General features: G+C 35.5%; 1 protein-coding gene across 2 annotated transcripts in view; it reads right to left on the bottom strand.

Moving 5' to 3' along the window:
• GRIA3 (glutamate ionotropic receptor AMPA type subunit 3) overlaps positions 1-16,454 on the bottom strand; it is a 536,255-nt gene that overhangs the window by 128,533 nt on the left and 391,268 nt on the right. For both annotated transcript variants that reach the window (XM_036271251.1, XM_036271250.1), the window contains exon 13: positions 11,847-12,223. In XM_036271251.1, coding sequence (XP_036127144.1) covers positions 11,847-12,223 — 377 coding nt within the window. The remainder of the gene's footprint in view (positions 1-11,846; positions 12,224-16,454) is intronic.

The following is a 16,454-nucleotide window of genomic DNA, read 5'->3' as shown; positions in this document are numbered from 1 at the left end:
AGAAACAAAGAAAAACATTAATAAATGGGACTACATCAAACTAAAAAGCGTTTGCACTGCATGAGAAACCAGCATCAAAATGAAAAGGGAACCCACTGTATGGGACAACCTATTTGCCAATGATACATCAGATAAGGGGTTAATATCTGAAATATATAGAGTACTCATACATACAACTCAACAAGAGAAAGAGAAACAATCCAATTAATAAATGGGCAGAGGACCTGAATAGACATTTCTCCAAACAGGGCATGCAAAAGGCCAGGAGACATAAGAAATAATGCTCAACATCTCTAATAATCAGATAGATGTAAATTAAAACAACTAGGAAATATCACCTCACACCTGCCAGAATGGTAGCCATCAACAAATCCTCCAACAACAAATGATGGTGAGGATGTAGAGAAAAGGGTACCCTAGCACACTGCTGGTGGGAATGCAGACTGGTGCAGCCACTATGGAAAACAATATGGTGTTTCCTCAAAAAATTAAAAATGTAACCGCCATTTGACCAAGTGATCCCACTCTCAGGAAGCCTTAAACACCAACCAGAAAGAATATATGCACCCCTATGTTCATAGCAGTGAACATAGGGGTGCATATATTTACAAAAGATAAAATCTGGAAACAGCCCAAGTGTCCACCTGTAGATGAGGGAACAAAAAGCTGTGGTACATTTATACAATGGAGTACTATGCAGTTGTAAGAAAAAATATCTCTTACCGTTTGAGACGACATAGAGGGACCTGCAGAGTATTATGCTAAGCAGCAGAATGTACATTGTGCTAAGCAAAATAAGCCAGTCAGTGAAAGACAAATACCACATGATCTCACTTATTTGTGGAACATAATGAACAAAATAAGCTGTCAACCAAAAGAGATCCAGAATCGTGGAAGTAAGGAACAGAAGACAAACCTCAGAGAGATGAGGATTGGGCGGGGAGGGAAGAGTTAAACCAAAGAACTTACATGCATATATGCACAACCAATCAACATGGAGACTAGGCTGAGGAAGGCAGGAGAGGGGTGGGAGCGGGAAGGAGGGGGACAATGGGAAATAAATGGGAATATCTGTAGTACTTTCAACAATTAAAAATAGTAATAAAAAAAATAAAAGTAAAGCCCAGCCGGTGTGGCTCAGTGGTTGAGCATCAACCCATGCACCAAGAGGTCACCAGTTCGATTCCTGGTCAGGGCACATGCCCAGGTTGTGGGCCTGATCCCTAGTGCTGGGCATGCAGGAGACAGCCAATCGATATTCTCTCTCATCGATGTTTCTATATCTTTCTCCCTCTCCCTTTCTCTCTCTAAAAATCAATAAAGGAAAAATAAATAAAAGTAAAGTATAGCAATGAAAAAAAAAAGTCTCATTCTCTGCCCCTCCCAAATTCATTTAACTCAGAACCTGGAAGGTCAGACCCAGACATATATATATTTTTTGAAAGCTTGCCAGGTGATTACAATGTACAGCCAAGGTTGAAAACGACTAATGTAAGGCAATGCCATGGGAGAAAAAGTCACAAATATTTACATATTTGAAGAGAAATGGGTAGATGCTGGCAAATATTATTCACTTTGAGTTTAATATATTTAATAAAAACATTGCCATTTTGTGGAGTTGGCAAGGAGTCATAAGATGATATTTATTATTATCTTTATATGAATGGCTACTGGGGCTCAGGAGCTTAGTTCCAGGTATCAACACTCTTCCCTTTTAGTAACTAAGCCTTAGCATACAGGACAGGTCTCAAGTATAATAGGATTTGAAAGGCACTAAAAGGCTTGCCCCCCTCCCCAATAACCAATCAAACAAAACTACCCTCATTGGCCTCCCATAGAAATTCTTACTATTGGGATTGCCCTTTGCACTTTTTTCAGGAAGCTTCATTAAAATGTTACAAAGTAGTCACAGGGCTGTAAAATACAGCATAGGAAATGTAGTCAATTATATTGTAATAACTTTGTATGGATGGTATCAAGAGAGCACTAGACTTATTGGGGGACCACTTTGTAAGTGATATAAATGTCTAACCACTATCTTGTACACCTGAAACTAATATAATATTGAATGTCAACTGTAATTGAAATATAAAAAGTAACACTTGACTTCAACAGAACCTATTATATTATAACATCATTTTGGGTTAGTCTATCCAGTTAGTAGTGAATGGGACAGAAGATGGTTAAGTTTTAATAAGGGAAAATTTTGTTCTTTTTTTTTTTTTAGTTAATTTTATTTTCTTTATTGATTTTAGATAGAGAGGAAAGGAGAGGGAGAGACAGAAACATCAATGAGCGAGAACATCGATTGGCTGTCTCCTGCATGGCCCCCACTGGGGATTTGGCCCACAACCTGGGCATGTGGCCTGACTGGATATCAAACTGGCGATCTCTTGGTGCATGGGTCAATAATCAACCACTGAGCCACACCGGTTGGGGAAAAATTTACCTGGGGATGTTTGTTAAAATGCAGATTCGGAATATCTGAGTGCTCAAGAATATGCACTTAAAAATTTTTTTTTTCAGTTACTGTTGACATACAATATTATATTAGTTTCAAGGGTACATAATAGTGATTAGACATTTATATACCTTGCAAAGTGATCACTTTGATAAGTCTAATACCCATTTGACACGATACATAGTTATTACAATATTTTTGGCCATATTCCCTATGCTGTATCTTTAAATTCTTGTGACTGCTTTTATAACTGGCAATTTGTACTTCTTAATGATCTTCACATTTCTACCCATTCCTCAACTCCTTAAGCATCACTGGAGATTGTAGTGGTCTGCAGACCCAATTGAGAAATATTGTTCTTCTACATCAGTGATTCTTAACTCTGCCTGCACATCAATATCACCTGGGGAACTGGAGACAAAATAAAGTAAAACAACAAATAACTATGCCTGGGCTCTCCCCAGACCAATTAAATCAGAATACCTGGGGGCTGAACCTAAGCAGTGTCATTGTTATAAAGCTCTGGTGCAGCCAGGATTGCGAGTCACAGACCTATATCATACATGCTACTCAGGGAGAGGGTCTGTGGAAAGTTAGGGGACAGTGTGAGGGCATTGAATGCTTAGTGATGGGTAATGGATTTTACTGAGGAATCTCCATCTTCTTCCCGATGTTGCTGGATACTGGCTGGCTTTATCTGCAGAAATGAAAATCTGGCCATTAGGTTTTATACAACATTGCCATATTATCCTTAGCATAGCTCTGCTCTGTAGCAAAGCTTTATCCTGGTTAGGCTATGTTCTCTCATGCCCAGAAAAGCTCACAGGAAAAGAACCAACTCTGTTATAAAGTCAATAATAGGCGTGGGAGCCTGGCACATCTCCAGGCTCTGTGGGAAGAGGGCATTTCTGGAAAATCAAGTTCTTCTTTGTTTGTACTTGCATTTTACCACTTTGAAGCAAATTTAAATTTCTGTGTCCCAAGATAACCTCTTATTAGCCTCTGAAAAATTCAGTTCCTTTAAATTTTACACTCTGATCAAATAATGTTGGCAAGTGTTTTGTTAGTGCTCTTTATTTCTTAACTATAACAAAGCTGCTTAATTTTTAAAAGTCTGTAATTCCTATTGGTCCTTGGACGCCTAAAACAACATTTACTTATTTGTTTATTTCTGAACATATCACATTTGGCTTTTCTTTTGGATGTGAAAACTGCTTTCCAACAGATTTTTCTAACTAATAGCTGTATTCTCTTAGGATTTCAACTAGGAACATTTTGCTTTTAATCAAAAGATGTAAAAACATCTGGATGAGTCAAAAAGAATGTCACACTTTCAAATGTTAGAAGTTTACAGAATATTTCAATTATGAATTTGGACCTTTCACTGTCTTTCTTCACTGTTTTTTGTATACATTTAATTTATTCCTGTCTGATCTGACCCTGGAAATAATTTAATGTATAAAAGATTAATGCTCTAAAGTAGCATCTTTAGTAATAAAAGTAGAAAAAATGATTACAATAATAGCTAACACTTTTTGAGCACTTCTTGTGACAGACTCTGTTCTAACCGCTTTACATGTGTCAACTACTTTAATCTTCCACCCCTGCAGTTAGGTACTATTTTACAGATAAGGATATGGTGGTATTTTATAGATAAAGAAGTTGAGGCACAGAGTGGAGAAAAACAAAACAATCTATACTTACACAATAGGAAAGAAAGGCCCACATTTGTGTAATACAAAATACTCATATTTTGTATAAGAAAATCCAGAATGGTGTATAAATTATAGAAGGTACAATTTTTCTACAAACACTGAGAAATATAATGGCAGGAAAATCAAACATGTTTGAATAATTATTGCTTATTATCTGTTGTTTATTTGGAATGAAACTGTGAAAGTCCTTCTAATTTGGAATGATGGGGTTTTACTGAGACCAAAGGAAAAACTAATTTTGAAGTATTTCCAGAATCATGGTTTTGTATGGAAAGGGGTATATTGTGAGAAAAAGTGCAGTGGAACTCACAGGGAAGTAACTTTATAACAATTTTTACATATCCCTTTTCTCATTAGTGAAACTATAGTAATTTAAACCCACATCTCACATAGAGGCTGAATAAAAAGTGACTGATAGGTCAGCCCCATCACAGTGTTAAAAAGATCTATTAAAACAGACATGACTTTATGTTGAGTTAAAAAGACATTTTTTTTTTTTACAGTATCTTCACCTCTATTAATGCAGCTTCAAAATGCTTAACATTCATTTCAAATAACTTAAAAAAATTTATTGAATTTATTGGGGTGACATTGGTTAATAAAATTGTATAGGTTTCAGGTGTACAATTCTATAATACATCACTAATATATTGTATTGTGTATTCACCACCCCAAGTCACATCTCCCATCACCATTTGTCCCCCCTATACATACTATTCTACCTCCTCCTAACACACTTCCCTTCTGGTAGTCACTATATTGTGGTCTGTGTCTATGAATTTCTTTTTCTTTGCTTAATCCATTTACTGTTTTTATCCAGTCTCCCAACCCCCATCACCTCTGACAACTTTCAGTCTGTTCTCTGATTGGCTTATTTCACTTAGCAATAAACTCTCCAGACCCATCCATGCAATAACAAATGGTAAGATTTCCTTCTTCTTTTAACAGCTGAGTAATATTCTATTGTGTAAATGTACCACAGCTTTATTATCCATTCAGCTCTCAACTACTGATGGGCACTTGGGCTACTACCAAATCTTGGCTATTGTAAATAATGCTGAAATGAACATAGGAGTGCATATAGTCTTTCAAATTAATGTTTTGGGGTTCTTTGGATATATTTCCAGAAGTGAAATCTCTGGTTCATAAGGCAGTTCCTCTTTTAATTTTTTTAGGTAACTCCATACTGCTTTCCACAGTGGCTGCACCAATCTTCATTCCTACCAACAGTACATAAGGGTTCCCTTTTCTCCACATCCTCTCTGACACTTACTGTTTGTTGATTTATTGACTAAAGCCATTCTGACAGGCATGAGATGATACTTCATTGTTGTTTTGATTTGCATTTCTCTGATGGAGACATTGAGCATCTTTTTAAAAAATTTTAAAAAATTTATTTTTGTTACAGATGTTTCTCCTTTTTCCCCCATTGACACCCTCCTCCCAGTCCCCTGCCCTGCCTCATCCTCAGCATTGTTGTCTATGTCCATGGTTATGCATACATGCATATAAGTTCTGTGGTTTATCTCTCCCCCGACCCTTCCACCTTTTCTGAGATTTGTCAGTCTTTACCCAATTTCTATGTCTCTGGGTCTATTTTGTTCATCAGTTTGTTTTGTTCCTAATATTCCACAAATAAGTGAGATCATGTGGTATTTGTCTTTCTCTGATTGGCTTGTTTCACTTAGGATGATACTTTCCAGTTCTCTCCATGTTATCTCAATGGATAAGGGATCTTTCTTTCTTACAGCTGCATAGTATTTCATTGTGCATTGAGCATCTTTTCATATATCTGTTGGCCATCTGCATGTCCTCTTTGCAGAAGTGTCTATTTTGGTCCTTTGCCCATTTTAATAGGATTATTTGGTGTTGAATTTTATAAGTTCTTTATAAAATTTGGATATTAGCCCATTATCAGATATATCATTGGTGAATATGTTCTTTCACTCAGTGGGATGACTTTTCATTTTTTTGATGGTTTCCTTTGCTGTGCAAAAATATCTTAGTTTGATGTAGTCTCATTTGTTAATTTTGTATTTTGCTTCCCTTACCCAAGGAGATATCTCAGCAAAAAACAATGCTATAAGAAATGTCTGAGATTTTACTACCTATGTTTTCTTCTAAAATTTTTTATGGTTTTAAGTCTAACATTTAATTAAGTTGTTAATCCATTTGAGTTTATCCTTCTGTATGGTGTGAGAATGTGGTCTAGTTTCATTTCTTTGCACATATCTCTCCAATTTTCCCAGCACCATTTATTAAATAGATTATCTTTATCTCATTATATATTTTTGTCTCCTTGTCAAATATTCACTGAAAATGTGTGTTTATTAATAAACTCTCTATTCTGTTTCATTGATCTATATGTCTGCTTTTATGCTAGTACCATGCTGTTTTGATTACTATGGCCTTGGAGTAAAGTTTGATATCAGGTAGCATGATTACTCTAACTTTCTTCTGTCAAAATATTGCTGCAGCTATTTGGGGTCTTTTGGGATTCCCTATAGATTTTTAGAATATTTGTTCTAATTCTGTGACCTACACCATTGGTAGCTTGATAGAAACTGTGTTGAATCTATAGATTGCTTTAGGTACTATGGACATTTTAATGATGTTAAAAGAATTATTCACCATGACCAAGTGAAATTCATCCCAGGGATGCAAGGATGGTACAATATTAGCAAAATAATAAATGTGATACAGCACATAAACAAAATGAAAGATAAAAATCATATGATTATATTAATAGATGCTAAAAGCTTTCGACAAAATCCAGCATCCATTTCTGATAATATGCTCAGCAATGTGGGAGTAGAGGGATCATATCTCAACATAATAAAGTCCATAAATGAAAAACCTACAGCCAACATCATACTCAATGGGATAAAACTAAAAGCATTTCCCTTAAGAATAGGAACAAGACAGGGATGCCCACTTTCACCACTCTTTTTAAAAATAATACTGTAAGTTTTAGCCACAGCAATCAGACATCAAGAAAAAATAAAAGGGATCTAAGTTGGAAAGGAGGAAGTGAAACATTATTCGCAGATGACATGATATTGTAGATAAAAATCCCTAAAGACTCCATCAAAATTCTACTAGATTTAATAAACAAATTTGGTAAGGTAGCAGGACACAAACTTAACATAACAAATTGATGGCATTCTTATACACCAATAATGTACTCACAGAAAGAGAAACTAAAAAACAAAACAAAACAAAAATCCCATTTATCACTGTGGAAAAAATATTAAGATACCTAGGAGTAAACTTAACCAAAGAAATAAAAGACCTATTTGCAGAAAACTATAGGTCATTGAAAAAGAAATAGAGGAAGATACAAAAAAGTGAAAGAACATACCTCGTTCATGGATTGGAAGAATTAACATCACTAAAATGTCCATACTACCCACAGCAATCTACAGACTCAATGCCATCCTTATTAAAGTATGAATGGCATATTTCACAGATCTAGAACACATATTTCAAAAGTTTATATGGAACCAAAAAAGACCCCAAATAGTCATAGCAATCTTGAAAAAGAAGAACAAAATTGGATTGATCACAATACCAGATATCAAGTTATACTACAAAGCTATAGTAATCAAAATAGACTGGTACTGGCAGAAGAACAAGCATGTTGATTAAAGGAACAGAACCAAGAACCCAGAAATTAACCCAAGATAGTATGCGCAATTAATATTCAACAAAAGAGGTAAGAGCATACAATGGAGAAGAGATAGTCTCTTCAATAAACAGTGTTGGGGAAAATTGGACATCTACATGCTAAAAAATGAAACTAGACCACCAACTTACACCATACACAATAATAAACTAAACATGAATAAAAGACTGAAAGAGAACTTGTGAAACCATAAAAATCTTGGAATAAAATGTAGGCAGGAAAATCTCAATCATTTTACATAGTGAAATTTTCACTGATACATCACCTAGGGCAAGAGAAACAATGAGAAAAAAATGAATAAATGGGATGATACCAGACTAAAAAGCTTCTGCATGGCAAAAGAAACCAGCATGAGAATGAAAAGGGAACCCACTCTCTGAGAGAACACATTTGCCAATGATACATAGGATAAGGGCTAATATATATTTAGCACTCATACAACTCGACAAAAGGAAGACAAGCAATGCAATTCAAAATGGGCACCCCTGGAGAATATTATGCTAAGTAAAACAAGCCAACCAGAGAAAGACAAAATATCACAGGATCTCACTTATTAGTGTAATATAATACACAAAACAAGCTGAGCAACAAAATAGACCCAGAGACATGGAAGTGGGGTGCAGACTGACAAACCTCAGAAGATGTGCATGTGGGGGGAGGGAAGAGATAAACCACATAATTTATATGCATGTATGTGTAAATAAGGACATAGACAATAATGCTGGGGTGAGGGGGTGGGATTGGGAAGAGGGTGTCAATGGGGGATAAAGGAAAAACAACTGTAACAAAAATAACTAAATAAACATTAAAAAATGAGCAGAGGACCTCCAATGAGGACATACAAGTGGCCAGGAGACATATGAAAAAATGCTCAATATCACTAATCCTCAGAGATGTAAATTAAAACGACTACGAGATATCACCTCACACCAGCCAGAAAGGCTGCCATCTACAAATCCTCAAACAAGAACTGGCGAGAATGTGGAGAAAAGAGTACTCTAGCACACTGCTGGTGGGAATGCAGACTGGTGCAGCCACTATGGAAAACACTATGGAAAGCAAAAAATTAGAAATGAAATTACCATTTGACTCAGTGATTCCACTTGTAGGAATATATCCTAAAAAGCCTTAAATGGCAATCAGAAAGAATATATGCACCCTTATGTTCATAGCAGCACTATTTACAATAGGTAAGATCTTGAAACAGCCCAAGTGTCCATCAATAGATGATGGATAAAAAGCTGTGGTACAGCCCTGGCTGGTTTGGCTCAGCGGTTAGAGCGTTGACCTGCAGTACAGAGAGACCCGGGTTTGGTTCCCGCTAAGGGCATGTACCTTGGTTGCAGTTTGTTCCTGGCCCTGGTTGGCCGTGCGGGTGGCAGCCACTCGATGTGTCCCTTTCACGTCAATGTTTCTCTCTCTCCCCCTCCCACTCTACCTGAACAAAAAATGGAAAAGTCCTCGGGTGAGGACTAAAAAAAAAAAATCTGTGGTACATATACATAGTGGAATACTATGCAGCTATAAGAAAGATTTCTTACCTTTTGAGACGACATGGAGGGATCTGTAGATTAGTATGCTGAGTGAAGTAAGCCAGTCAGAGAAAGACAAATACCTCATGATCTTACTTATTTATGGAATATAATGAACTATCAAAATAGACCCAGAAACATGGAAGTATGGAACATACTGACAAACCCCAGAGGGATGGGGGGTGAGGTGGATGGAAAGAGATAAACCAAAGAACTTATATGCATATATGCACAACCTATGGATACAGACATTTGTTTGGGGAAAGCAGGAGAGGGTTTGTAGTGATGAGGAGGGGGTCAATGTGGGAAAAATTGGGAGACATCTGTAATACTTTCAACAATAAAATAAATAAACAAACAAACAAACAAACAAACAAACTAAGTCGGTGAAGTCCAGGAATTTCACACTCAATATTTTCAATAATTTTACTGAGGGAAAATTTGCATACCACAAAACTCACCACTGTAAATGTACAATTAATAATTTTAGTAAATTTAGAGTTGTGCAAGCATTGCCGTAATCATTTTGGAACATTTATTCCTAAAAGTTCCCTTAAACCCATTTGTAACTAATCCTGACAGGACTGGGACTAGGGTGAGGTAAAGTAGGGCATTTGCCCCATGCACAAAATTTAAGGGGGTGCCAAAATCTCACTAATCCAAATAAATAGATTTTTAATACAATATATTTTTTTTAAATCAAAATTAAGGCCAAAAACACACAATGAACAAAAAGTCAAAATTTTAAATAAAAACTGGATCTGACTCCTGGACTTTCTCTGCTAAGCCTCACTTGCCTCACCCTAATCCCGTTCCTGATGAGCCTCTCTCTGCTTCCTCCAACCCCTTTGGAAACCACTAATGTACTTTGTGCCTCTATAGATTTGCCTGTATTGGACAAATGGAATACTTCAATAAATGGAATTCAATAAATGGGACCCATATAATACCCAGCTTTTTGTCTCTGGCTTCTTTCACTTGGCAAAATCTTTTCAAAGTTGACCCATGTTGTAGCATGAGTCAGTAGTTTGTTTGTTTTTTTTTGTAAATTGTTGAATAGTATTCTATTATATGGATATACCATATTTTGATTATTTACTATTGATGGATATTTGAATTGTTTCCACTTTTTGGCTATTATAAATAAAGCTTCTATGAATACTTGTGTATGTCTTTATATGTAAATATGTATTTTCTTTTTTGTTAGGTAAATAACTGAATTGCTGTGTCATAGTTAAAGTGTATGTCTAAGTATAAGAAACTGCTAAACTGTTTTGTAATTTGGCTGCAGCAGTTTGCAGTCACACTACTAATGGATGAGAGCTACAGTCATTCTACATCTACTCTTTTGTTTTGTCTGTCTTTTTTATTATAGCAATTATAGAGGATGTGTAGAGGCATGTCACTGTGATTTTAATTTCCTTAATGACTAATGATGTTGAACATCTTTACATGTGATTATTAGCCATTTGTGTATCTTCTTTGGGGAAATGTCTATTTGAATATTTTTTCCACTTTAAAAATTAGGTTGTTTCTCTTTTTATTGAATAGCAAGAGATCTTCATATATTCAAGATATAAGTCCTTTATCAGATATGTGATTTACTAACAGTTTTTCCTGGTCTGAAACTTGTCTTTTCATTTTTTTCAGACAGTAGTGCTAAAGGCCAGGGTGGGGTGGGAGCAGAGTAGAGAGGTTCAATGGGGGAAAAAGTGGGGGACATCTTTAATACTTTCAACAATAAAGATAAATAAAAAAATCATAAAGTAAAATGTAAAAAAATTAATGTCTTTTGAAATGCCAAAAATTTGGATTTTGAAGTTTAATGTACCAAATTTTAAATGTATTATGCTTTTTTGTTATGAAAACTCTGTCCAATTAAAAGTCACACAGACTTCTTCCTATGTTTTGTTTAAAGAAATTTTATAGTTTGTGTTATAAAACTTGGGTAAGATACTAAAATGGATAAGTTCTAGGTGTGAGAACAAAATGAAAAAAAGGAAGGACACTGAAAGTGGAAGGTAGGAGGGTTTTAAAGAAGAGTTCTACCTTTCAAATTTTTTCTAGATCCAATCTCTGGACAAATGAAAAAAATGTTTTAAACCAATTAATGAGGAAACCATATCTGTTTGATATAATAAGGATTTAGTATTAGCTTTATCTGAATAAAATTAATATTAGTTGACAATGTTGCCTTTATCCAGCATTCAAATGTTAGCTATAATATATATGAATATATGATCCCATAGAAAACATGAAAGACATTCAAAGCAACACCAATAATACACTCATTTCATGAACATATATAATCAAAAGAGTTTGATGATCATTTATAATTAGATGGAATATTAAATTAAAGAAATATGGACTTGATATGGGTGGATATCAGATGTATATGAATGGATCATGGCCATAAAATGCAAGGAGGCATTTGGTATGCCATGGAAACTAACCTTGGAGAAATATCACATCCTTGCTGCATAAAGGCACCCAAAGAAAACCAAAGACTGTTGAATATTCCAAATTCATTTGGAGGATCAGGAGGGCTTTGAGGGTCACGAGGTTCTTCATTGTTGTCTTCCAAGTGCCATTCATAAGGGCTGAATCTACTGACTAGGAAAAGAACTACACTGACTCCAATGTACGCGAAGACGATGCACATCCAGATTTCATAAGCCAAGGGATCCAGAAATGAGAATACTCCTGGTTTTGATTTCTGAGGCTTCTTTATCATGATGGAGATGCCCAGGCTCATAAATGGCTTTGAGAAATCTATGACTTCTTCACGGACCAGTGTTATAGTGAGTGGAGCAACAGCTATGTCAGCCCTCTGAAAAAAAAAATTGTTTTTAAATTTCAGAGACAGTATTTCCATCAGTCATTGGACACTTAATATACCTCTTTGGCAGAAATATAAAGTGTTACATCAGTACAACCAATTGATTAGTCAGTGCTTTGGTTAGAAAAGTAGTAGCGTTCATTGGGTTCTAAAATACTTGATCTTGAATGGTAAGCTAAGGAAATGACATTGCTGGCCTTTTGTCCTGAGGCATATTGGCTTAGGGCAACTGACTCAATTGTTTTCCTAAAATTGTTTTGCTACCTTGCAACTCATCTTATATTCCCTTGTGACATATCACAGTTTAACCCTTGTTTCTTATTTTATTTTTCATGCTCTTATATTTTATTTCCCTCACTTGACTGGAAATTATTGTGGGATGAGCAGAATAGTCCATAGTTGTTATATGTACCACCCTCCCCACCATGAAGTGTGACACAGGACTATGGTACTCAGGACTATGTTACTTGAGTGTTTGCTATTATTCTCGAATAGTTTTTGGAGAGTATGTTTATTAAAACATAGATTCTTTGAAGTCAGGGACTCAATCTTCTATTTTTGTATTTATCACTGCAACAGATCCTAAAGTAAAGAAACTGTAAATGTCTAAAATGTAAGTTGTTGATTATTGAATATGATATATGCAAACATGAAAGAATTCAGTATGACCAATAACAAGGGTAAAGCAGTTATTAGAATATATATTAATTTATATAGTAAGCCACTATTTCTAATGATAAATATCAGTGTAGCACTTACATGTATTACATCAATGAAATAATGTGTCAGTAGCGCACTGCATAATTACTGCAGGCAAAGGCAGGCAATGCTTTTATATTATCTCCTGAAAATAGGCACTAGGATTTTCTGCACCTCTTTTGTCTTCCACAATTACTCCTTTACAGTTATAGTAGGTTTTAGTCTGGGGCCAGGCCTTATAATACATACCTAGAAAAATGCTTCCGACCGAGGAAAGGCTTTTCGATGGTATATCAGCTATGAAGTAAAAACACCAATTTTGATGATCATTTTTTTTCTATATTAAAAAGAGTTAATATCCCTACCAGTGGGAAGAGCTGGGTAGGTGAGTGGGGGAGAATGATGAAGTCTGAAATAGAGTATGTTTTCAAAGAAAGTATGTTTTACTATCCTGAATGACATATGGTGACTCAACCTGGTTAAAAAACACTCCTTAATAAGTTTCATGGGAAATTCAGATAATAAGCATTCAGCTCACGTTTATTCAGTGCTTGCTCTGTGTAAAGTACTGTGTTAAGCACCATATATAAAATTTACATATATATGTATAGATATACATGTGTGTATGTGTATATATATGTATGTGTGTGTGTGTATATATATATATATATATATATATATAATTTTAATTCTCACAGCAACCTTGATTCTCACACAATCATTCCCATGTTTGAGAGGAAAAACTGAGGCACTAAGAGACTGAGATTAGAACCCTGGTCTTCAGATTCCACAACTCACTCTCGTAACCACCATAATGTTCTAACTGCATAGATACTTGTAGGTTTCTACTATACACTACTTCCATGTACAATAACCAACAGCAGCCAACCCCTCTTGGGTTCATTTCAATGCATATTTTTGTGTGTACTCTGTACCAATCACTATTCTTGGTGCTAGGGGTAAGGCAGTGAGCAAGACAAATAAAATAGACAGAAATCCTTACCCTCATGGAGGACATCCTACAGTGGAAACTTCACAAAGTAAGCATTTATTGAAGCCAACAGTCTGAGATGGCTCACTACCATCTCAAACTCACCATTTCTAAAATTAAAACCATCATCTATCATCTTAAAATTGATTCTCCTCTAAATCTGTAAATAATGCTTATTCCAAACTTTTCCCAGTCTCTAATCCTTACCAGTTCTACCCTCCCTACTAGTCCTATTCTCCCTACAGATGGTCTTGCATCTTTCTTTACTGAGAAGATGAAAGCCGTCTAATATCAGCTCTATCACCTGTGTCCTTCTTCTCTTCTCAACATATTGCTGTATCTTCGTCTGTCTCTTCTCTCATTCCCACCTGATAGAAAATAAACTCTTTGTAGGATTTAATCTACTTATTCCTTACATACCATATTCTTCTGTCTCTTCTTAAAACTCAGCTCCATTTATTCTCTTTTACTAATTTTTTATTCTCCATCTTTTCTAATGGTTCTGAACATTTGGTTTCCTGCACTAGTAGCACCAGACTCATCTGGGAACTTGTTAGAAATGTCATTTCTTAGGTCCTACCCCAAAATGTATGTCATTTAAAACTCTGAGGGTGGGGCTCAGCTGGCCTTCCAGGTGATTCTAATGCTTGCTGTAACTTAAAAACCATTTCACTTAAAATCATACTCAGGTAATTCTGTTTACTGGCAAACAAAAATAAAACAAAAACCATTCCTTACACCTTCTTTTGATTCTGTTACACTCTTAACCATATGACATCTCTCTTTATTATCATCAATCTTCTTGAAAAATATACCTTTAGCATTTCTTGATCTTAACACCAACTTGTCCTCATACATCTGTGATCAAACTTCCATCCCTCCAATTTACTGAAATTGCTTCTTGATATCAGCTCTATCACCTGTGTCCTATATTTAACTATATTCTTGGTTACCACATTTAAAGACCTTCCCTGGACATCATCAGCTCATGTGACACCATTGGCCTTTTGCACTATGTAGGCATACCTCGGAGATATTATGGGTTTGGTTCCAGATTATTGTAATAAAATGAGTATCAAAATAAAGGAATTTATAGTCTTTTTGCTGGTGGAAGCTCTTGCCTTCAATTTGTAAAAAATGCAACATCTGTGAAGTGCAATAAATTGAAGCATAATGAAAGGTGTTATGTTTGTATTCCCTCTTTCAGTCGCTCTTTGATACTGAAGATGATGGGTTCTCCTTCTACTTCTCTGCATTTTCCTTCTCTGGCTTTTCTTCTTAGTTCTGCTCTCTCAATGAAGGTGTACCTTTGCACCCCAGCGTCTACTCACAGGGTCTAGCTTATGAGATAATCAATGGTTATTTTTGGAATAAGCAAGATCCCTTTAAAGTTCTATCCTTCACTTAGTCCCCTTAGTGTTATTATCTGTGGATTCAACTATCTCCTTACTTCAGCTAGTTTCCAGAATCACTAGTTCTACATTTCTAACTGGAAGGGAGCCAAAGACAAATTTTATCTATTTTATCCTTTGCCTGGGGCCAGATCTTATCTTGGAAACAAAAGCTAAGAAGAATGGAATTGGCCAGAAAACTAGTGTTGTTTTTTTTTTTTTTTTGGGCCTCAAGGGCAAAGAGAGTCTGAATCAGTTAGAAAGAGCCTTGGTATGGCAAGCTAATTCATAGATAAAGCCACCTTCTGTTTTTGCCAACATATCTCTGCTTCCCGCTTAGACCATGCAAATGCTCTGCTAGTATCATTTTCCATTTGATTTAATTTGAATTTAGTTACTTAATTTAAGTAGTTTTTCGTCTTTGAAGTCTAAATAATTGTGAGTTCTAGGAGAACTTTGTTTTGGAAGGAAGAAATAAAGAGGCATTTGTATGATAAAATAACTTTGGACTGAATTTAGGGGAAATGGGCTCTTTTTTAAAGAGGTAAAGAAAGGAGTTTGGAAATCTTGACACCTTTTAAGAGGAAAAAAAACTAAGTCAGTAACTAAAACACCCACCATATGATAAGCACAGAAAAATATTAACAAGAGGTGACCAGATAGACAAAATGGGAAATCTCATCTGGTTCCCAGGAACAACTAGGGAAAGAACAGATTACCAAAGGAAGCCACTTCTCGTCTGAAGAACTTTTGACACAAGACAATAGGAAAAACCTACTTCCCTCAAGCAGTTGCCTTTTTCCCTCACCCTAGCTTTTCTACCATTTTTGAATTGTCTCTTTCTAGGAGACTTTTTCAAAGAAGGTGGAGTTCTTTTATGGAGGGTGCTCCCTCAATAAAAACCAAAAACAAAATAAAAACAAAAACAAAAACAAAACCCATTAAATCTGTGCTCGATTAAGCCTGGCTCCAAATTGAGAATTCCCATGCTGAACCTTAAAAAAGACCTATTACATGTCTCTTGGGCACTAGATTTATTGGGTGATGATTTTGTACATTATATAAATGTCTACTCGCTATGTTGTACACCTAAAACTAATATAGTATTATATGTCAACAGTAACTAAAAAATAAAAAAAAA

Source organism: Molossus molossus, unplaced genomic scaffold (genome assembly GCF_014108415.1).
Source record: "Molossus molossus isolate mMolMol1 unplaced genomic scaffold, mMolMol1.p scaffold_m16_p_2, whole genome shotgun sequence".
Classification (NCBI taxonomy): domain Eukaryota; kingdom Metazoa; phylum Chordata; class Mammalia; order Chiroptera; family Molossidae; genus Molossus; species Molossus molossus.
This window is presented reverse-complemented; position numbering and strand designations above follow the sequence as displayed.